The sequence below is a fragment of the Phallusia mammillata genome, chromosome 1 (genome assembly GCF_965637545.1).
Source record: "Phallusia mammillata chromosome 1, kaPhaMamm4.hap1.1, whole genome shotgun sequence".
Lineage (NCBI taxonomy): Eukaryota > Metazoa > Chordata > Ascidiacea > Phlebobranchia > Ascidiidae > Phallusia > Phallusia mammillata.
The window spans coordinates 23,441,159-23,464,564 of NC_137252.1; the positions used below are offsets into that span (position 1 = coordinate 23,441,159).

A 23,406-nucleotide genomic window follows, 5' to 3' on the forward strand; every position below is an offset into this window, starting at 1 on the left:
GTCTGGTAAAGCCAAACGGGCCAATCATTTTTTTTCGCTGTCATGACTTTCGGTATTGCTACTATATTTTGTACTTGCGTTTTGTTCGCAGTGTATGAATGACGTACATGACGTTTTTGTTCGTAGTGTATAAGAGCTGCGGCCTATTTATTTTGTTTTTGTACTTCCTTCTTTGTCAGCGCATTAACGCGCCAGTTTCATTTCCTAAACTGCATGGTAGTGAAGGGTTACTGCAGACATTTGGATTATTGTAAGGATTATACAAGCACAAGCATAAAAATATAATATCATCGTTATTATCAAGTCGAATGGATCTGCAGCCCCGCTGTGCATATACATGAGCCACTACTTGTCAACGCTTTGTTTAAGACTAGCAAAAACGGAACTGTATTCGTTGTGATTATAGCTTAGCATTGCTGTATCATGTACAATGCTATGTGTTTTATTTGTGTATTTTTCTCAGTCGTTGGAAAGTTCTAGGATCTAGGTGATAAAAAGTTTTACAATTTGGTTTTAAGCGGCTGCGAAAAAAAGGATCAGTTAACCCAAAAAACACACAATTTTGTGGGAATTGTTTTCATTTAAACTTGATTACTATTCTGAAATATCACATCTTGAGGTTTTCTGCTTCACAGGCGTTGTCCCACAGAAAACGTGTTTCAAAATCAAAGTAAAACAGTGCCATAATGTAGGCCTTCGAAAAAAACAATGCAGTCCCGCAATCGATAGTCCTATATACGCCATAGCCTATACGTCTGTATATAATAGTATACCGCTTGGAAGTGCGTTGTACTTCAGGAAAAGGACTTTTTCACGTAACAGCAATGTCTTAGGTTTGGTAAATGGCGTTTGCCATGGGTTTGTGAGAAGAGATTATGAAAGGAATAATTTTAGCAATGTATAATTTTTAATCGAACAAACTTTCAACAGAAATAAAAATTTAGTAAAAAATAAAATAACTTTCGCTTTATAAATCCTTCACTTAATTGTTACAAACAAGGATTCGGTTTACCTTCTTCCCACTTCGAACCAGCTGGTTTGTTTAGTTAATCCGAGCAAACATCTAGATTTTTACAAGAAAGTTCACCATGAATTACAGCAGGTATGTGTTACCTATAGCATAAAACCATAATTTTAATAAAACGGTTTTAGTTTAAATGTGAAAAACGTTTTTAAACAAAAAAATAGTTGAACGTAAATCTTGGACGATTGAAATAGTCATGCACCAAAGTTTTCGAGAAACATTCTAGCCAAAAATGATTGTTTTGCAATGTTTTGACATCTGTCTGGACATTTTCAACAAATTTAAACGTATTGGCTAAACGTCCTATAAATCGTACTCTTTATAAATTCATACTTTAAGTTTATGAGTCGTCTCAATAGAGTTGAAGCGGAATATAAAATTGGAGCCCAAATTGTTTTAAAAACAAGGCCTGAATTGTACCCCTGAAAGTTGTTGACACAAATGAGTGCAGGAGTGAAGACAGGTCCGAGTCACGTCTCTTTTATTTAATCAAGTCTAAATCCGACCCTATAAACCCGGCCCGAATTAAAATGGGTCAAAAGGTTGGTTCGAGCCATGTTATCTGCAAGATAATTTGTGTTTCGAGCAGCTAGAGTGTGGTTGGGTTACAACTTTACAAAAATGTTTTCAACATTCGTTACAAGCAAGCTTGGGAAAGACAATTTTTGTGTATAAACGCAGCTTAATTTTAATTGTGAATAACCACAGCAACGCGACTAACACTGTACCCATTGGAATCCCTAAATCGCTGAACATCACTATTAACGGTATCCTGTTTGCATCCAATCTATGGATTATTGTTTCACTCATCTACTACGGACAGAAACATCGAAAGTGGTCGGGATTTTCTTCTACCAACAGCGAGAAACTAAGTCAAGGGATGATATATGTTGCGGCGGTTTCTTGTTTTGTCTTCAGTCAACTTCGGTATATCCTGTCATTCGTAGAACTGAGTGTTTATCGAATTGCAAACGCAAACGACCAGTTCTGTGAGATTCTCGGCGATTTTTCTTTCTGTTTTGAAAATTGTGCATTTTTCGTCACTCAGCTTGTGTTCTGGTTGCGACAGCGAGTTTTCTATTCAAACAAGATGCTTTCTTGTGACTACAGTCGCTTTCTGCTTTTTGTAAGTCGGTACTCAATGCTTTACATTGTAATTTTCAGTTTCAGTGGCATGATCCTACATACAGCACTTTACCCTGCATATTTTTACCAGAACCTCGAATGTGTGCATAAAATTAGCACCATCCCACACACGATATCAATAGCAATGAGCAGTTTCACATACGTGAGTGGTGAACTTTTGCTGATTGTTTTATTTATTTACCCGATGCGCAAACGGCTTCGTGAATCTTCATTCGCTCGTGTCTTCGCAAGCAAAAAGAGCGACGTTCCAGCCACCTTATCCACCTCAATTCAAAAGCCATCGACTGATATTAGCAATATTAACGATAGAATTGAATCTGACCACGAACACACCACGCAGCGTACCAGAGTGACGTCATCACTGCATGATGAAATAAAAGTAATAATGACTCGATCAATAGTTATGTTACTGGTGTCTGTATTAACAGGTGTTGCGCTGACCGTTGTTGTTAATTATTTTGTAAACCGGTCTGATTTGCGAGATGAGGCGATTATTTTCAGTAATTTGTTTCTGTTTGCACACGACCTTTACATTGTCTTGTCATTTTCCGCGTTTAAGGCTATGTTGACTTCACCATTGGAATTTTTCAAATAGTGTAAATATCATCTTGTGTTTTTAAGATCTTTACTTTTTTGCGTCGATTTCGCAAATTCTTGGGCTCCCATAGTGGATACAAAATAAACAGCTGCTAAGGTTGATAGGTTTTGTTAAAACCTGGTGCAGTACCGGCACTGAGCCCAGTAAAGTGTTTATCATATTGCAAACGGAAACAACCAGTTTTGTGATATTCTCGGCGATTTTTCTTACAGTGTCGAAAATTGTTCATTTGTTTTCAGTCAACTTATCCACACAGGGTATCAATAGTAACTTGACCAAGGTTATTCAAAAGAGCGATATCACCCTCCAGGGGGCGATTTTGTCAACCGACAGGGCGATTGTGACAATTAATGGAGTTGGGTGGTAATTTCATTTGAAAGTGGGCGATTTCACATTTAATGATTGTCCAAAAAAATATGCAAGAACTATTTAAAATGAATTAGCTAACTATAACTTACAACCAGCTTTCATTAGTCTTGCAAACCAGGGTCGCATTTACCTTAATTAAACAAGCTGCTATTTCAATGAATAGTGTATGCTTTTGTTTTCATGATCACGGAGGCAGGGCTGGGCAATTAACTTGCCTCTGCAGACAATGGATTAAAGCTTAATTCATTGTCTTCTCTATAGATAGGAACCATACTTATACATCGTCAACGAGTTTATCTTCATACTTGTTCGCTTTCACACCTCCTTTATAATCTCTTTCCAAACTACAATGTATTTGTAACTTTAATTTGGTAAATCTAGTGTTACTTGGGAAATATACTCACACCAAACCTCACGGCTCACCCACATTTAGCTAATTTTCTATAGGTGGCGCAAAGAGCATTTTAGCCATTTTAAACGATACAATATATTTCTTAAACTGTTTCTGGTTAGGGCTATTATGGTCGGGGTAAGGTATTAGCACTAAGCTTATAAAAAAATTCAAAAAACATTTAAAAAATTAATAAAATTAGCTATAGCACTTAATTTCTAACGCAAAATTTTCATAAACCCACATCCTAGAGCCAAACATGGGTCGCGCAAACAATAACCTTCCCACTATACTGTTTCGCACATGGCGACTGTAACGTCATAGCACGGGAAGTAATAGGACAAGTTAATCTTGCGTAATTGAAGTTGGAGATGGTACAGTTAGCGTTCAAGGATGAGTAAATATTCGTACAAGGAAAAAAAAACATTTTTTGGTGGTTTGGGGCTTGGGTCGTAAGATGTTCATAAAACTCAGATTTGGGCCGAGCTCAAAAAAGGTTTCAGAACCACTGCTGTATACGATTGTTCCGTAATTAGCAGAAACTAGAGCGGCATTTTCGTATTGAGTGTTTAAATCAAAAACGTGAGACAAAAATTACACGAAAAAGACTCTACAACCTCGTTGGTTCGAAGGTTTGTGGAGCAGCTGGTGTAAAACCTTGATAAACACATCGGGGTCGGAACCAAATGAACTCAGTAATTCGAGTCTATTGGACATTACCAACTCGTTATAATTTTTCTGTGGTTATTTTGGAGAAAAAAAGGTACAACATTTCTGAATCTATTCCAGTGGTTTAAAAGAATAACTCGAGTAAAATTTAACCATATAAAAACACAAAACACTTTGTTACATAGTTTAACCACAGTAATACCATGCAAAAAGCTAAAAAATATGATTTGTTGTGAGAGTTTTTAGAAAATACATTTCGTAACTAACCGTAGCAAAAAGCTGTAGAGCGCATCTGTGCGCCGCAATGTTCCGCAAAACTGCAGTTCAGTGAGCTAAAGAAAGTTTATTACATCATATACACAAGACAACACTGTCAATATGCGCGAACAAACGCCCTCTGTTATCTTGGTTGGAAACAAAGTGATATTCCAGGCAGAGTAGAAAAGTAACACGGTAGAGACACTAAAACCATACTTCACGAAAGACCAACCATTAGCTAATTTTCGATAGGTGGCGCATTTAGCTAATTTTTCGATAAGAGCCGAATTATTTAGTTAGCAGCTGAAGAGCGGTAGGAATAGGATGTGGGTTTATGAAAATTTTGCGTTAGAAATTAAGTGCTATAGCTAATTTTATTAAATTTTTAAATGTTTTTTGAATTTTTTTATAGTGCTAATACCTTACCCCGACCATAATAAACCTAACCAGAAACAGTTTAAGAAATATATTGTATCGTTTAAAATGGCTAAAATGCTCTTTGCGCCACCTATAGAAAATTAGCTAAATGTGGGTGAGCCGTGAGGTTTGGTGTGAGTATATTTTAACACTAGAAGTAACACTAGATTTACCAAATTAGTTACAAATACATTGTAGTTTGGAAAGAGATTATAAAGGAGGTGTGAAAGCGAACAAGTATGAAGATAAACTCGTTGACGATGTATAAGTATCGTTCCTATCTATAGAGAAGACAATGAATTAAGCTTTAATCCATTGTCTGCAGAGGCAAGTTAATTGCCCAGCCCTGCCTCCGTGATCATGAAAACAAAAGCATACACTATTCATTGAAATAGCAGCTTGTTTAATTAAGCTAAATGCGACCCTGGTTTGCAAGACTAATGAAAGCTGGTTGTAAGTTATAAGTTAGTTAGCTAATTCATTTAAAATAGTTCTTGCATATTTTTTTGGACAATTATTAAATATGAAATCGCCCACTTTCAAATGAAATTACCACCCAACTCCAATAATTGTCACAATCGCCCTGTCGGTTGACAAAATCGCCCCCTGGAGGGTGATATCGCTCTTTTGAATAACCTTGGTCAAGTTACTATTGATACCCTGTGTGGATAAGTTGACTGAAAACAAATGAACAATTTTCGACACTGTAAGAAAAATCGCCGAGAATATTACAAAACTGGTTGTTTCCGTTTGAATAAACCATTACATAAACTATCATCAAATATTACATAAACATAAACCATGTTTATTTACATAAACCATAAATATTTACATAAATGTTTATTTACATAAACCATGGAATAACAAATATAAATACTTTTCACGGGATAATAATACGCAAGGAAAAAACTATGATGATTTTGTAATGTGTTTATTACGGTTTTGTTTATAACCTAAAATTAGGATATTTTATGTAACCTAGTTGGTTAGAAAATTGTGGAGTAGTCCGTGTTTACAACCAGTTCCTCCACAAACTTTTGAACTCACGAGGCTACATGCAATACCCTTTTGTAGATGCGTTTTGTGGAAAGTTGTTTTTATTGTATTGAGGTTAACAGCTCACCTACCCGCTGATTAACGTATAAAAGTAGATTTGGCGGGAGGATTTCCCTAAACCAGGGGTCACCAAACTTTTTTCACTGCGGGCCGGATAAGCGTAATAATGATTCGCGTGGGCCGCATGGTTTACATGCCCTAGCGCAGTCCTTCCAAACTTAGCCCTCGAGGCGATTTTTGTAGTGGCGCCAAGGGACGGTCTTTCTATAAACCCATTTAAAATCTGATGTTGCGACTGTTGAATTATACAGTTGGTCTCATCTTACGAGGAATACTTGTATATTACGTCACACGTAACAAAATAAGCAATTGCTTGCGCACAATTAACACTTGTAGTCTTGTTTGTAACGTAACAAACCAGCTTTGGATCAATCCTGGGTTGTAATCCTATTAAACTAGGTAATATCAATTCTACATATCGCGACAGGACAACTTTCGTAAGGAGTAGAATAATTTTTGAATGTAACAAAGTTATCAATACGATTTAGCAAACCAAAAAATGTTGTCGCGGGCCGGATGAAATGACGGCTGGATCCGGCCCGCGGGCCGTAGTTTGGTGACCCCTGCTCTAAACGCGCTCATTCCACTTACTTATCCCGTCCTGAATCTTTTTAACCCATAAACGACCGTTACCTGCGTTGAGTTAATAACCAGGTGACTTAACTTTAAAAATGGCTGTCAAATTTCTGAAACCCACGCCAAAAAATTAAATAGTTTAAAGCTCTATTGGAGATTAAAAGCCAAAAATTTTAAATAGTTTAAAGCTCAATTTTGGACAACAAGTTTCAGATTTACCAAACCATGACGTTCCTTAATCGTGAATGTTGGCTTCCGACAGGATTTTAATGTCATGTTGTACTAACTCGTGTGATTGCCGTGTTATCCCCAGTTCTTTAGGGTGTGAGGGGTAAAGTTACCTCATCACACGATGTGAAATACCGAAGTAGTAATAAGGATATTACGGTGATGATTCATTTAGTGGGTCGTCCTTCTGTTACATTGTCTTCAGTGTGTGTCATGGTCTTAATTGCGGTTTCACACATCATGAGCTTTAATGCATGATTGTTGTAATCTATCGAAGATACTGTGTGTCACTTTTTGTTGCGGTTTGCTAGGCTATGAGGTGCTCTACGCCTCAGGCAATTGATTGGGGTCTAGGGTCTTAAAACATGTTTAATGTAACCCTGGATATTGTCCATTAACCTGAATATAGCGATGTAGACAGAAATTTGTGCAATGTTTTGTGACAGGTATTGACACATAACGTAGGAGATTACAAAAAGCACTAAAAGTGGAGACATGGTTGTTGAATATGGTTGAATACGTTGAATACGGCTTGTTCTTTATGTAAGCACGTTTTAAACTGTATTTTATGAAAAGTTAACTAACGTAAGGATAATTTTTGAAATATCAGTTCACAAATACGTGTAGTTAAATATAATCTGTGATAAAACAGTCTGGTAAAGCCAAACGGGCCAATCATTTTTTTTTCGCTGTCATGACTTTCGGTATTGCTACTATATTTTGTACTTGCGTTTTGTTCGCAGTGTATGAATGACGTACATGACGTTTTTGTTCGTAGTGTATAAGAGCTGCGGCCTATTTATTTTGTTTTTGTACTTCCTTCTTTGTCAGCGCATTAACGCGCCAGTTTCATTTCCAAAACTGCATGGTAGTGAAGGGTTACTGCAGATATTTGGATTATTGTAAGGATTATACAAGCACAAGTATAAAAATATAATATCATCGTTATTATCAAGTCGAATGGATCTGCAGCCCCGCCGTGCATATACATGAGCCACTACTTGTCAACGCTTTGTTTAAGACTAGCAAAAAGCGGCTGCGAAAAAAAGGAAACAGTTAACCCAAAAAACACACAATTTTGTGGGAATTGTTTTCATTTAAACTTGATTACTATTCTGTTGGGAAACCCCTGACATACACTATTTAAAAATTTCCAAAGGTGAAGTCAACATAGACTTAAACGCGGAAAATGAGAAGACAATGTAAAGGCCGTGCGCAAACAGAAACAAATTACTATAAATAATCGCCTCATCTCGCAAATCAGAGCGTTTTACAATGTAGTTACCAACAACGGTCAGTGCAACACCTGACAGGACAGACACCAGCAACAAAACTGTTGATCGAGTCATTATTCCTTTGATTTCTTCGTGGAACGATGACGTCACTCTGCTGCGCAGCGTGGTAAGTGCGTCATTAGATTCAATTTTGTCGCTACTGTTGCGAATATCAGTCGATGGGTTTTGAAATGAAGGGGATAAGGTGACTGGAACGTCTCTGTTTTTGCTTGCGAAGACACGAGCGAGTGAAGATTCACGGAGTCGTTTGCGCATCGGGTAAATAAATAAAACAATCAACAAAAGTTCACCAGTTGCGTATGTGAAAGAGCTCATTACTATCGACACGGTATGTAGGGTGCTGTTGATTTTATGTACACAACTAACGTGCTCGTAAAAATATGCAGGGTAAAGTGCTGTATGTAGGATGAGGCTACTAAAAGTAAAAATTAAAATGTAAAGCATTGAGTACCGGCTTACGAAAAGCAGAAAGCGATTGTAGTCGCAAGAAAGCATCTTGTTTGAATAGAAAACTCGCTGACGCAACCAGAACACAAGCTGAGTGACGATAAATGCACAGTTTTTTACGCAGTATGAACAGTCGCCGAGAATCTCACAAAAATGGTTGTTTGCGTTTGGAATACGATAAACACTTAGTTCGACGAATGACAGAGTATACCGAATCTGACTGAATAAAAAACAAGCAACCGCCGCTACGTATATCATCCCATGACTTAGTTTTTCGCTGTTGGTAGAAGAAAATCCCGACCACTTTCGATGTTTCTGTCCATAGTGGATGAGCGAAACAATAATCCATAGATTGGATGCAAACAGGATACCGTTAATGACAATAGGCGTAGGTTTAGGAATTCCCAATGGTTGAGTGTCGTTTGCGTTTCTATGGTATTCATATATTAAGTTAGATACACGAGGATAAACTTTAACTGAGCTGCATTTATGCAGCAAAGTTATTCGTCATATGCTTGTTCGTTTTCAGTTTTTAGTACATCACATAATTTAGTAAATCGCAAAACATAGGCAATTTTCGCAGCACAAAAAAGCTACACATTAAAAGTTTTGAAAAGAAACATACAATGTCAACCGAAACAAAAGTTCATTACACGCTATAATGCAATCATTTCAAAGCTGCATAAGAAATTACAAACAATGCGTAGCCTACTTTGCGACACTTCCAGTTGTGAAACTTCTACCTTTAACAAGGACACTAAAACCTAACATAAGTTATTTAAAGTATACCTTACATTAAGATCACAAAATTTAACTCAGCATCTAGAATTCTAGATCACAGAGGTCGGCAACCGTTTTTACACTGCGGACCGGTTTTGAACCTAAAATTATATCGCGGACCGGCCTTCAAAAAAACTGCAAATATTTAGCAATAAAAACGCATAATTCAGTTTGTCAGTTCCGGGAGGCACTGGCAAAATGTTTCGAAGCGTTTAACCTGAAAAAGTATACGGCCCGGTAACAAACTGATAGCAGACCGGCACCGGGCCGCGGGCCGCGGGCCGGCGGTTGCCGACCACTGATCTAGATTAAATTTTTCGATTTTCAATCGTCCTAGATTACCTTCAATTAACCTGTTTGTAACATAATAACGCTTAGACCAAAACTTTTGCATATAGTATGATAAAAAATGGTTTATTGCTAGACTGCACATACCTGCTGTAATTCATGACGAATTTCCTTGTAAAAATCAAGATGTAGGACAGACAAATGTAAAATGAACTATTTCTTTGTGAAAGGTATAAATTCAATCCCTGCACGCACGAAGTGAACAAATTTAAAATCAACAATTAATTATTTCTAGTTTTTCCCCATGTTTTACAGTTTGTTCGATTATATACAGTTCCCACAACGTTTTTTAGCAATATTTTGTTTAATCTTGTCTGGTTGAGCTCCTACATACAATTAACCCCGAGAGACACAATCTGCGTGAACTCTGGGTTAGGAACCGCTGGTATAGCCTAATGTCACAGCGCTTTTTTGTAGAGTTTTTGAACGCCGCTGACCAAAGCCATTTTCTGGCAGTTTAACACATTTTTAAGCGATCTAGTATTTAGCTATATAAACTATTTTTTGTACACATTACAAAAAGGTAAAAATTGCCTGATACCGGCAAACACTATCAGTAATCCGTCAGTAATGCAAATATCACATGTCTAAGACAGTAAATCGAAAAATTTGCGTTTCCTAAACCGTGACAAATAGCAGTGGTTCCCAACCTATTTTGTTTTATATCATACGGATTTCTATACGCAGTTTACTTGCAATTTAATGTAAATTCATTGCTGAAGCTTAAAATTTCATCTTAGCCAAACAAGAGCGTTAGCTAAGAAGCTTAAGTAAATACTTCTTGTGTTGAAAGTGAATACTGCAAACAATTGCCACAACGAAACGCAGGAAAAGATCATCTAGATTCGTGGAATTGCATCGCACTTAGGAATGATTCATATAATGCGTTGCATCACTGAAACATTCGCTTCTCTTTGTTACTTTTCAAGCTCCTCGCAATTGCTTAGTGGTCCACGTTTGACACAAAGACTGCAGTTCCACCTCTCCATCCCAAAAGGCCGGAAGCTGACCGCGGTCAGCCATTTAAGTGTATTACGTATAATATAAGAGAACGTTTCATAAGCGAGTCAATACTATACGTTGAATGCATGACTTCATTGTTTAGAATCTAAGGCCTTCGTTATGACAGCACTTTACTTGGAATCAAGCTCTTTTCTGTACGAGGAATGCATGCTGGGTTAACTAAACTTCGCGCAGCAATTAATCTTGTTCGTAACGTGCGGCATTATATGACATAGGCCGACCGATTTGTGCATTCCTATTGGAAAAACTTTTATCATATTAAACTTCCCAAAAGCTTGATAAATAAACGTTATATGGCTACAGTTCTTTGTCTGATTGTTTGGCACCTTTAATAGAGCCACGACCACCTTTCCACGTGATATTGACCAAAATATCCAAAATTATTCATTTTCGTTTTACGTTGTAAAGTACACCCAATAAATTTTAGTTGCCATCCACCACTACAGATTCAGGAGGAAGGGAATAACGTCTTGACTGCAGCAGCAGTGTCTACAATAAAGAAAAAAAAGACAGGATCAAGACTCTAGCACTACGTGGAAAGGGTAGCATTGTTGTTTCGGCAAATGTATAATGTTGTTAAATTAACTATCTTTTAGTTATTATAACTTTACTTGATTCGATGACCATGATTTTTCGGTGCCCTTTATGTTTTACGAAATCGTTTAACAATGACAATTGGATAAATTGACAATACGAACAAAACTTTAATGGACTTTACCAAAAGTAGTGTCCGAGAATTGCGGACGTTAGATAACCATATCATATATAAAGCTTTCCAATTGTGGCCTATCCAGACTCGGACAACCAGATTTTTTTTGGTTTTTCAAATTTGATTAGAATTAAAACTATAGAGCAACTTATTGTTTTACGAATTAGATTAGAATTAGAATTACCATTTTATCCAAAAATATAAATTAAAGTAGATTTCAAACTAGAATTAAATTTAAACCAACCAACTTCAGTTTGTTTCAAATTTCAACTTAAAGATTCGCACATTTTAAACTGTATAATTTGGCGTGTCTAATACGTATTCAATCGGAGCTGATGTAGCCGTCATGTCAAGCGGTTTAGCAGCATTAATTCAAAAATAGTCCATTATTTGGACCAGAGAGGCAGCTACCTCAGTTTTCGCATAACTGTTTTTTCATAGAAACTACTGGTTTTCATAATCTGATGATGCTAATTTAGTGAACTTATTTGCATAATCCTCTTTCATCTGACATACAAACTGCATTCCTTTTTATTGCCAGATTCTATTATGCCGCAAGACCCAATGAGATACTGCTTATCGTATTGTTAGTCACAGTGCCAATTTAACTGAAAAACGTATTTCAGTGATGTAGTTTGGTCATGTTAATTACGTGGTTTTGTGCGCAATGAATATAAAACACATACTCGTATCACATGCCTCAAAATGCCGTTGGACAAACTAGCGTTTATGGGAAAACTGTGAATTAAATTAGAATTAGAGCTTACTCGATCATTATAAATTAGATTAGAACCAGAATTACCACCATTTTGCTCTAAAGACTACCAAGTCTGTACGACTAATACGGGCGTTCCGTGATACGGTAAAAGACCTACTCTTATTTGTCCACACACGTGTTTATGTAAACAATTACAACAAAGCGAGATAGAAAATGTATGTGAATTTAATTTTATCATCTTTGGATTTTTCGCAAGTATACCTTGGAATATCGTAAAATTCTCAGTGGCAGACCTCTTGGACACAAAAATAATATAAAGCAACGCATCGGAGCGTAGCTAAACGCACTTAAGCGTGCCGAAGAGCCGCAATATTTGTAAACGTGGAAAGCGGGATGTTGTAAACGTTGACGTTTTTCTTGAAGCGGTAATACTTGTTCGGTGAGTTTACCTACGTATGTTTTAGATTTACAACAATGAATAGGCAAGCTGGATATATATAACCAGCGATGTTCTTAGATTAAACTCCAGTCGTACATTTCTAAATTGGGGTAATTGTTCGGATTCGTTTGTGAATGGTTGTAAAAATTGATCATGATTAGTTGGTATTAGGCTAGCTGTAATTACTTTGCCTATGAAATATTTTTGCTGCTTTTCTCTTTGTGTTTCTAAAAACTGTTTTGTCTTCTAGCATTACATAGAGTAAAGTTTTATTGCCAATAAGCAAGTTTTACCAAAATGCCGTCTAAAAATACCTCAACATTGTGTCTTTTTGATGTCGATGGAACTTTAACATTGCCAAGGCAAAAGATTACTTCAGAAATGGATGAGTTTATGACTGATTTACAGCAAAAAGTTGTATGTGGTATTGTTGGTGGATCAGATTTGAAAAAAATTGTTGAACAACTAGGATGTACCACAGAAGAGTTAGTTCAATCATATGAATATGTGTTTTCTGAAAATGGCTTGGTGGCGTACAAGAATGGTAAACTTATTGGTGAAGAAAGCATCCAAAATCACCTTGGAGATGAATTGTTGCAACGACTTATTAACTTTTGTCTGGAGTACATGTCGAAGTTGACACTGCCACGAAAACGAGGTACCTTTATTGAGTTCCGAAAAGGCATGCTAAATGTGTGTCCTGTAGGAAGAAGTTGCTCACAACAAGAGAGAGAAGAATTTCATGAGTATGATAAAAAGCACAATATTCGCACAAACTTTGTAAATGCCTTGAAAAAGGAATTTTCAGATCAAAACCTGACTTTCTCTATTGGTGGTCAAATAAGCATAGATGTCTTTCCCCGTGGTTGGGACAAGAGGTTTTGCTTGGGGCATATTGGGAAAGATGAATACAAAGAAATCCACTTTTTTGGGGACAAGACCTCACCAGGAGGAAATGACTATGAAATTTTTACTGCAGATAGAACAATTGGTCACACTGTGGTGTCCCCTGAAGATACCAGACATCAGGTTTCTGAATTGTTTTAATAGCAGATTTGTAATTTTATGAACAATTTCAGCACTTTTATACACCACAAGGGCAGTTATGCATTTTGTTTTAGCATTGTATGTTGTTATTGTGAAGCTTTGGACTGACAGTGAAACCATTGATATTATATTGCTTGTTGTAATGTTTTTAAATCCCTTGCTAGAATCTAGAAATACAAAAACTTTGTTGATTTTTGTATTATATATTTGGAAGTACATTAGCAGTTTCTATTTTGCTGTTTGATACACCTTAATGTGTACTGACATATTTTTAAATAGGTGAACAGTTTATTTTCCATCAGGGTATTATCAATTTGTCCTGAATGATGAGGCTAGTAATAGGCTGAAAGTTTAAACCAGTGGTTCCCAACCAGGGCCCATGGCCCCCCAGGGGGGCCACGAGCTGTGTTCCGGGGGGGGGGGCACGGGCATAGATTCACAAGAAACACCCACTAAAAGTCATTTTCACTTTAACTTTATTCCCGAATTTAATTGACAATTTCACATAATATTTGTTTATAGTGAGGTTTATCACGCTCATTTACTCTATTAGACCTGTTTAAGGCCAAAATTAATACCGCATTCCAACGCGAGTTTGCTATCTACATTTTAAGGGGGCACAGGTCCTACATGGTCACTTGAAGGGGGCCACGAGGCCAAAAAGTTACTTTAAGGGGGCCATGGTCCACGAAAGGTTGGGAACCACTGGTTTAAACAGTCAAAAAAACAGATAAATAAAATCCACTTACAGTTAAACTTCCACCCTAATTGTTCAACATTTTATGGAAAATTTGCCAAACAAAAAGACTCTAGTAAGAAATAAAAACAAGTACGCAGCAATACTTTTTTTCTTTTTTATTGATCAATGAGGTAAAAAATGTCATTTACATTTCAGCCCTTCGGTAATTCCTGAAACGAAAAAATGCCAAATTGGGTGGTTTAGTGTAAAAGTCACATGCCAAATAGTAAGCATCATATTTCTTAACTCTTTTATCACACAACCTGTAAACAAACAATTTTGAAAACAAGTTACCCCAGACTTTCATGTGGATATGATGAGTCTTCTTGTGACTTTTTTCCATCAGGCAATCCTAAATGACGAAGACAAACTACACATGAAGCATGCTCTGCTAAGCGTTTATCTCGCTGCCTGGAAAAAGCAACCACAAACAATTTTTTTAATAAGTGATAACAACAAAAGGTAACACATTCATAAAGGGCCCAGAAATCCATGACTTACGATGTAACTGCATGATAAATCTTTCCATCAAAATGAATCTTACAGGTATATCTCCCAATCATATTGTGTCTTATCTACAAAACACCTATTCCTAAAGAATAAACATGATCGACAAAAAGCATTCAAATCACTTACAATTTCAAATTTGGGATTAGGTTGCTTGTTTTGCATTGCCCATGTCATCAATATGGATTTGGGACTGTTGCTCTTAATGGTATAGTTTCCACTGCAAAAATTGACAAAATAGTAACTTTTTACTGTTCAAATAATATATTTTTTGTAGGGTTTTGTAAGAACAAAATCATTTTACCGTTTAAAAGGCAGATTCATTGCTATGTAATTCTCATCAACTGGTTTCTGCTCTTCTAAAATTGGTTTAGGGGTAATTTCATCCAACTGCAGTAATTTACTGTAACGGCAACATCTTAAAGTTAACAAGTAATTGGTATTTGGAAATAATAAGATTTAAAATTTAGCAATGGATTCCTAAAAACGACTTGTGAAAAAAAATGCTGTGGAAAGTTAAAACACATTGGTTTTTAACCAATGGCCTGACTGCAGGTTTATTTACACCAGGGTTACTTAAACTGGTTGAGATCGCGGATAGCTGCTTGTATAATATATATATGCTGTAGGATGTATGGTGTAAGCTAGGTAATCCAGGTTATTAATGAGAGGACAATTCTCTTGACAAGTGAGTGTGGTTTTCAGGATTTAAACTGATATTCACATGCAGTAAATTGTACCTTAGTTCTGCATATGTTTCACATCTGTGCAGATTTTCATAGGTTGGGGGTATATATTTAGGTTTAAAATTTCGAGCAATAATTTCCTGTAGTTCATGTGTAAGACAGATGAGACTATATTCATACTGCATTGCCTAAAACATAAATAAATTGCGGGTTATTATAACTAGGATTATTAAAACTAGGACTAAACACAAACATATACACTTAGTAATAATACAAAAGAGTGGCTTAGTCAAAACTGAAATTTGAAAATCTGTAATCTCTAATGTATATGTTGACACAAAATTCCAAAGGTACTATCTTCTAATGTGACTTTAAACTTTGTCTCAACCCAAACAGGAGAACAGAGCAAAACTATTCTGGGTTCCTTATGAAGCAAAAAAATATTACATTTAACTTACCAAAGTAACATAATCTTGAATTACTTTATGAATGGGTAAAACACCATTCTTACGAAACACTGATGTGTTTTTAATTGCAGACTGTGCCACCATTACTGATAAAGAATTTGTTTTTTCACGAAAGTGAATAATATCGTCAAAAGTGTTAATGTACTCTAAAGACCCACCACTGCAAAAAAACAATTTTAATCATAATATTGCCAAAATTGTCATTACAAAATATAATCATTAATACTGTGCATGTACACTTTTTGGATTTTTAGTGATGGCCAAATTAGTTTTAGACAATAAATTTCACCAAAAATTGGCAATGTTAAAAACAGCAAAATAAGCAATGTGGCTGAACAGAGCTTTCAAAGCTATCTAACAAACGTAAACCAGTTTAACAGCCTATACAAAAGCATTTACTTAGCTATGACAGGTATAGATACTGCTTCAGTGATGGCCTTTATTTCATTAACACGAACTGCTACATTTCGTCTCTCGACTCTCAATCTACCATGCACTCCAAGAGCAGAAACTCCAGTGCTTTCAATCCTTCTTACCAACTCCAAGGTTTCTTTTATCTACAACCAACGTATGCTACACTTAACTGCAAAGACCATCAATTAGGATTGCAACTTCATGCATTGGTTTAAAATTTTATAATACTAATCAGCGTCATTGAATAGATAGCCAGAATTTACATTTTATCTGAGAAAGACATAAGAATTGTCAAAAATCATGTCTTTTACAAATATATTGGCTTGTCTATATCTTGTCGTAACCAGGGCAACATTTGTCCAAATAACAAATACTCTTTCTGAAGATTTTATGTTGCTTGCTATTTTTGGGTACAAAATGCAGGAAAATTTGTCATACTTACATCTGGAAGGACTCTAATCTTGCATGTGACTGGAACTGACAGGTTATTTACCAATTTCCTCAAAATCTGCACAACCAAGTCAGGCCTATTGAGAAGAAAAGCCCCCGTTTGTGACTAAACAAAATCATGTCGTTAAAAGTATGAAAGAGTTTATGACTTCTTGTAAAACAAGTAGTTGTTGAGCTCTGCTTTTGACAATGAATGACATGTTGAAGGATCAAAATGCATCATGTTTACCAGTTCTGCATTTGGAGTTGGGCAGCCAAAGTTTACATCGATACCAAGGACATCATTCTGCCTTAAACAACATATAATTGTATTTGATTTTATAGTCAAAAGAGGCACATTGTAAATTAACACCACTGTACTTACACTAACTTGGCAGCTTCTAAAGCTTCATCTGGATCATTGGTTCCCTAAAACATGTATGCATATTTTTATCAATAACACCACAAAATACATGTTTTTTTAAACTAATCAGAAGTTGGTTCAATCCAAATGTACCATTTGTAAAATAACTTTTTTTCGTTCTGCTGCACATGTTTGAAACAAATGGAAGTCTCCACAAGTAAAATTGACCAGTCCAAGTCTATCTAAAAATAAACACATACATTACAATGGTATATATCAGGTTGTTACAGATTTTACTTCTGATCAAATGCTCTAGTGAAACATACAGCTGGTATGGACAGTTATATTTACTTTTATACCAAAGCTAATGTTGATGATTAAACAAACAAACAAAAATATTATGTACCATCTTTAGTCCTTGTGCAGTGCTTCAGTTGTTGACTAAAAATCTCCTAAACATTAATATTATAAAACAATACATTAATGCAAAGAATAATACATTTCCAAATGTGAACGATAAAGGTGATGAATGTGCAGAATTGTTAAAGACAGAATGCAAAAACATCCTAACTGAAAAGCCTTAATCATCAACATTTGCAAACATTTCATAAATTTTATAAGTATACTTTTATTAGTCCAAATGTTATTTCAATACACTAATTACAAACAAACAAATCAACATAACACTTACATCTGTATAAACCAAGTCAGCACCATACTTTAAAGCGAGAAGTCGCATTGGAAGTCGTCCAAGTTTTACCATTGGAGCCAAAATAACTTTTCCTTCATACAAATTCGATTGTGCTGGTTGTAATGGAGAACTTAAACAAATGTCCTCCAATTTTTTCAGTAGTCTAATGCAAGCTTGCAGTTTTACCACAGTTTGTTGTCTCAACTTTATATGAAGTACATTAAGAAAACCCATGACTGTTAAAAAAACATCCCTAAAATAAATATGGAGTTAAAACTGGTGACAAAACTGACCACTAAATACACAAACGTTCCAGAGTAGGGTTAATAAAAAAGGCTTTTTTTTTTTCAACATTATCAAATATTAAATATTGGAAAAATATATTATTATTAGGCAGTATAAATGAGGATCTGTAAAATCAATAAACAAACAAGTATGTTGTTATTGTGCTCATTAAATCTACACATTAAAAAAAATATTACTTAAATGCCTCTGATCGGATCACACGGTAGTTACCGAAGCCTATTTATAGTGACTAGTCAATACCAAAGTCTATATAAAACACTTCGGTCAATACTCAATAGGCGGTTTGGAAACACGTGTGTTTACTCACTTTACTGTTTACAAGTTGGAATTAAACTCAGCGAAGCGTAAAAAAAAAAAAAATAAATAAATAAACGAAGCACTTTTTTCTTGTCATTGAAAATATAAGTTTGATAAAACTCAGCTGCCCACTTTGCACACATATGTTTACAGTATTTTTGGACCACAATTTTGATTTGATTACTAGGGTTGGCCCGATAAAACTGTATCGGCGCCAATATCTTGTGTGCTATGCATGGTAACGGATACTTCGGGAACGGAGGGTTGGGGCCAAATACCAATACCGTTATAAACGGACGAAAAGTGCTCGACATTGTCATGGTAACTGCCAAAATATTCTTCAAAATGTCAAATGACATTTACAGCAGTTGTAAATTTGATTAAAGTATGAATGTAAAAACGATTCACGACGATTAAAAACGATTTAAAAACGAGACACTGCATTGGGATGGTTAATGTAGACTTCAGCGCTATGACATGTAAAACAGTGCTTCTCAATATTTTTTCAGGTAACCCAGGCGACCCAAGTTTTTTAAGCACTGCTCAGCACACGGTTGACATCGTTTCAAATGTAAAACCAAAAGTATTGCAAGAGAGATTGATCGTCAAGACTCAAGTAGGAACTTCGCGTTGCAAGTGTTCGTGAGTCAGAAACGCTGAACAATTATGGTTATCGAAAACTCTTGTGTTCGACGACCCACGCATTTTGAACCAGGGAGTCGAAAACTATCCGATCCGAACCCGTTTGCGGTTTTTAAACCGGTTTAAATTGTCATTAGTTTAAATTTAATTTTCCCCATCATCTACCTGGCCTTCAAACTTCAAAAGAATTTAGACCGTAAACTATTAGAGGTGTTATATCTCGCGTAGCCTATTCTTTCGTGTGCTGTTGGTTCGGTTCCGGTCCGACGCCAAACAAAATATGGGGCTTAACTCAGATTCGTTTTTTTTTTAAATTAACCGCTCAAACTGATTCGCGGGTTCGGGTTCAGTTCCGGTTCGACTCCCTGATTCAAACGGTGGACTTTTAGGTCGCGACCCAGGCTGAAAAGCAATGTTTCATACCGGAACGGAACGTTACACCGGAACGAAATAAATAATTTTTGGCTCAAATACCGGAACGAAATTACCGAAATAAAAAATATTCAAAATACCGGAACGGAACGAAATACCGTTATTTTTTATTCCGGTATTTCGTTGTGGACATTTGACATGAAACAATTGCTGAAAATTTCGCGCCGTTAAGCCATAATAAAAATTGAAGCTCCTACAATTTACATCCGTTTGACCATCATTGACAAATGTTATGTGACGTAACAACTACCGACAATAAATCTTGTGTGTTGCAACTTTCTTCCTTTTTCGCTTAATAGTTGCAAAGACCACAAAGAAATGTTCGTTTGTTAAGACCGAAATACCAAAAAATACCGTTATAAATTTATTTCGGTCAGACCGGAACGAAATGAAAATATCGGTCCAGAACGAAATAAATAATTTGCTCAGAACGAATAACGTTATTTGGTTTCGTTCCGTTCCGGTATGAAACACTGCTGAAAAGTGCTGATCTAAAACGTATAAGTGGCAGCAAGTAACACAGCTTAGATTTTCTAACGTTGGTTTAGTAGGCCAAGGAATGTTTATGCTCAAGAGTCAAATCACAATATTTTGAATACACTTTTGTTTTGTGCATATACAATATTGACAAGCCCTCATCAAAAAGTTAACTGATCAAAAATTTAAATTCTAGAGTAAATAATGTATTTTTGTCATACTAAAGTATTGAGTATCAGGTCGGGTCGCTGTATATCTCATGTAAAATATTACGTACTGGTATCAGATTGGCTATCATAGCAATAAATAATTTTGCATGTTGTTCGTGTAGCAGCACCTGCCTCGATGACGACTTGTTAAAGGCGGCTACAATGTAAACTATGATGTTCATTGCAAATTGTTTGGTGAGTCTGATCTTTGCATCTCAATAACAGCCGACTGATTAACAGCCACACATATGTCTCTTCTTTCTTTGTATTCTTGAATAACGTTAAAGGCGAACGTTCAAATCAGCTACACATCCACATGGGATAAAACTAGAAGACTCAAAAATAGTCTAAGAATAGACCAAAAATAGACCCAGAAAAGAGCCAGAATTCACCCACGAAAGACCCAGAATAGACCAAAAATAGACCCAGAAAAAAGCCAGAATTCACCCAGAATTCCCCGGCCGACAAAGTCGAAAATAAGCTATATATAGTAGAGCAAAATATTGGCTATTGCGTGAAACCTTTTTTCCTTTAAGTTATAGAATTTATTTTATGGCAAAGGTGCGATTTATAAAGTCATAGCGCCTTCGACCGAGTTGCTATGCTTCTTCTCAAGTACGAGCGGCTGTGTTCTACTTTAAACTTGAAACGGAAACGACAGTATAAACAAGAGGAAGTATGCGTAATGATGAACAAACACCTTATGTTTGTGCAGAACATTCTAGAATAACCAAATGACTCAAAATATCTTATGACTTGCATGAGAACGGAAATACCAACACTTACATCCAGTTATAAAGAGGTTAAACACTTCCGCTACATGCTGTGCAACATTATTGCAAACAACATGCTAACGTTAAACATAAACTTTGTGCACATTAATATCATGACCGCTACAAAAGCTCCCCCCCAAAAGGGTGTTAAATGTGTTTGAATGAAAAACACATTTCGAAATCCTACAAAATTTGCGTGCGACACTTTACAAGCGACAAAAAAAACATACTAAAACGCTGGGTGCTGACGATGGAATGAAACAATTACTTTGCGTTGCAATGATAAATAATGTCATAAATTCTTGTCAAATATGGGTATTGACTCTGCAATTCTTGTAGTAGATATGGTAGCATGAGCGAAACAGCAATCAATATAACAGTGAATATGTCGACAATCACAACGTATGCAAATATGGACTAGCAAAAATGGTTAAAAACAGGGACACTATTACTTTTTTTTCTCTTCTTTTTTTTTGTATGTATATATACAACGTAAATATGACAATATACAAAAATGTAAGTTGCGCTATTGCCTCAACCACGAATTTTCAAATTGAAAGTTTACATTAACATTACGTTCAAAAAGTATGATACAATATATACATATTTTGGGTAGCGAGATAGGGAAAATTCTGCACTTGACTAACAATGGCGAAATGGTTCACAAACAACATGCAAAATAATTTAATTGTTTGATGTAAAAAGTTAGTGACATGCAATAAGATATATATTGACTCTTTCCTATAAACTTTGGAAGCTAATTTTAACAGGAACGATGTATGAAGTGAAGTAAGATTATATGTGAACAAGGGTAATGTTGGCGTTAATCTATTTACGAGTAAAGGGCTGGCTGAAATGTTAACGCCGTGTGAAAAGCTCAGTTAGCTGATTGTCGGCAAATTGCTTTCTGTTGATCTTGTTGTTGTTTGACGTCTGAGTTCATCTGTTTTTGTACTGTCACGTGTGTGATGACGTGGCCAGTAAAAAAAGTGGTTAATAGCACTGCAAAACTAGTCATGGATATGACGATTGCAAATAATTAAGTTGGTTCCAATTGTTGCACGTTGTTACCCACTTGAGAGAAAGTATCGTTCGCTCGTGCTGGCTCATAATTTTGTAGGCTTGTAAATAGTAGGAGCTCGTGGCTCGAAATGTCTGTTTGTAGACTTGTGAATAGTTGGAGCTCGTGGCTCGAAATGTCTGTTTGTAGACTTGTGAATAGTTGGAGCTCGTGGCTCGAAATGTTTGTTTGTAGACTTGTGAACAGATGGAGCTCGATGCTCAAAGTGGTATGCACCATGCAGACAAATATGGCGTAGAACGACGTCGTGTTTCGGTTAGGATGCTTGTTTTCTTGGGTTTGGGAAATTGTCCCCAGCGTAACTGAGCTCACTTGTTTTTGACAAGTTGGTCGTTTACATGTGAAATTTGTGTGTGGCAAATGTGTGATCTTATTAAACAGCTCAAACCAGGGAGTCAATACATATCATTCAGCGTGAGTAGCAAAACAAGAACGTTTCCGGCTTGACAAAACCGTTGACATGAAACGTGAAACATAAATTGACGGTGAAAAACACCGAAGCACACGTTTACAGTTTGACACAAGCAAAAATTATATCAATTTTTTACTGAATTATAAGTTATATACACGCACGCAGCTTAACATGCAACATACATCGATGAATAAACATAACTAATTTATCTTGAAAAGTGTTACTAAGCGAATAAAATATATATTTTACAACACAGAAAATTGTCAAGTGCAGATTTCACACGAACTTACTTAACACATGAAAAGATGTCAGTCGGAGCGACCGCGTGAATTTCATTTCCGTGACCTTGGCAGTCGATTTCTTCCTCCTCTTTTGTTTCTGATTCCATTGGGATGTCAGTGGCGTTGCACATAACTAAAATGTCTGGTTGTGCTCGAAAAGTCTCTAGAAAGTTCGGTCGAGCGTCAGGGCAATCTGTGAGTAACCCTTGTCCAAATGACGACTTGTTCGAACCGTTCGGGGCATCACTTTGAACGTGCTGTCCGAACCTTGCTCGTAAAGTAACAATTTGAAATGACATCTGCCTGCGCTGGAAGCGAGTTCGGAAGGTAGCAACTCGTGGGCACCACTTTGTGGGCACGCCTGCCTCAATGGCGGCCTGTGAAGGACCGCTACGGTGTGAACTGTGATGTTCATTGCAAATTGTTTGGTGAGTCTGATCTTTGCATCTCAATAACAGCTGACTGATTAACAGCCACACATATGTCTCTTCTTTCTTTGTATTCTTGAATAACGTTAAAGGCGAACGTTCAAATCAGCTACACATCCACATGGGATAAAACTAGAAGACTCAAAAATAGTCTAAGAATAGACCAAAAATAG

At 36.3% G+C, this 23,406-nt stretch overlaps 4 protein-coding genes across 6 annotated transcripts; 2 read left to right on the forward strand and 2 right to left on the reverse strand.

Annotated features, from left to right (window-relative positions):
- The first annotated feature begins 492 nt into the window (after positions 1-492).
- LOC145231065 (uncharacterized) lies at positions 493-2,869 on the forward strand. The gene is made up of 2 exons (XM_080096319.1): positions 493-1,102; positions 1,733-2,869. The coding sequence occupies exons 1-2, from the start codon at positions 1,089-1,091 to the stop codon at positions 2,763-2,765; spliced, it is 1,047 nt and encodes a 348-aa protein (XP_079952445.1). The 5' UTR covers positions 493-1,088; the 3' UTR covers positions 2,766-2,869.
- A 5,046-nt stretch (positions 2,870-7,915) lies between these two features.
- Positions 7,916-10,413, reverse strand: LOC145230220 (uncharacterized). The gene is made up of 2 exons (XM_080095609.1): positions 9,750-10,413; positions 7,916-8,964 (listed from the first exon to the last, which is right to left on the reverse strand). The coding sequence occupies exons 1-2, from the start codon at positions 9,761-9,763 to the stop codon at positions 7,932-7,934; spliced, it is 1,047 nt and encodes a 348-aa protein (XP_079951735.1). The 5' UTR covers positions 9,764-10,413; the 3' UTR covers positions 7,916-7,931.
- Positions 10,414-12,776: 2,363 nt separating this feature from the next.
- On the forward strand, positions 12,777-13,789 carry LOC145238319 (phosphomannomutase 2-like). The gene has a single exon (XM_080101456.1). The coding sequence runs from the start codon at positions 12,849-12,851 to the stop codon at positions 13,596-13,598; it is 750 nt and encodes a 249-aa protein (XP_079957582.1). The 5' UTR covers positions 12,777-12,848; the 3' UTR covers positions 13,599-13,789.
- Positions 13,790-14,438: 649 nt separating this feature from the next.
- LOC145238297 (tRNA-dihydrouridine(20) synthase [NAD(P)+]-like) lies at positions 14,439-18,220 on the reverse strand. 3 transcript variants are annotated; one of them, XM_080101436.1, is made up of 14 exons: positions 17,896-18,220; positions 17,611-17,656; positions 17,358-17,446; positions 17,226-17,269; positions 17,091-17,151; positions 16,854-16,967; positions 16,397-16,554; positions 15,989-16,157; positions 15,585-15,718; positions 15,149-15,247; positions 14,974-15,064; positions 14,839-14,912; positions 14,632-14,748; positions 14,439-14,507 (listed from the first exon to the last, which is right to left on the reverse strand). In XM_080101436.1, exons 1-14 carry the CDS (start codon positions 18,127-18,129, stop codon positions 14,483-14,485), a joined length of 1,455 nt encoding a protein of 484 aa, XP_079957562.1. In that variant the 5' UTR covers positions 18,130-18,220; the 3' UTR covers positions 14,439-14,482. The 3 variants fall into 3 exon arrangements, with proteins under 3 accessions (XP_079957562.1, XP_079957555.1, XP_079957570.1); XM_080101429.1 differs by having other exon boundaries at positions 15,149-15,262; XM_080101444.1 differs by lacking the exons at positions 14,439-14,507; positions 14,839-14,912 and having other exon boundaries at positions 14,677-14,748; positions 15,149-15,262.
- Between the last annotated feature and the right edge of the window lie 5,186 nt (positions 18,221-23,406).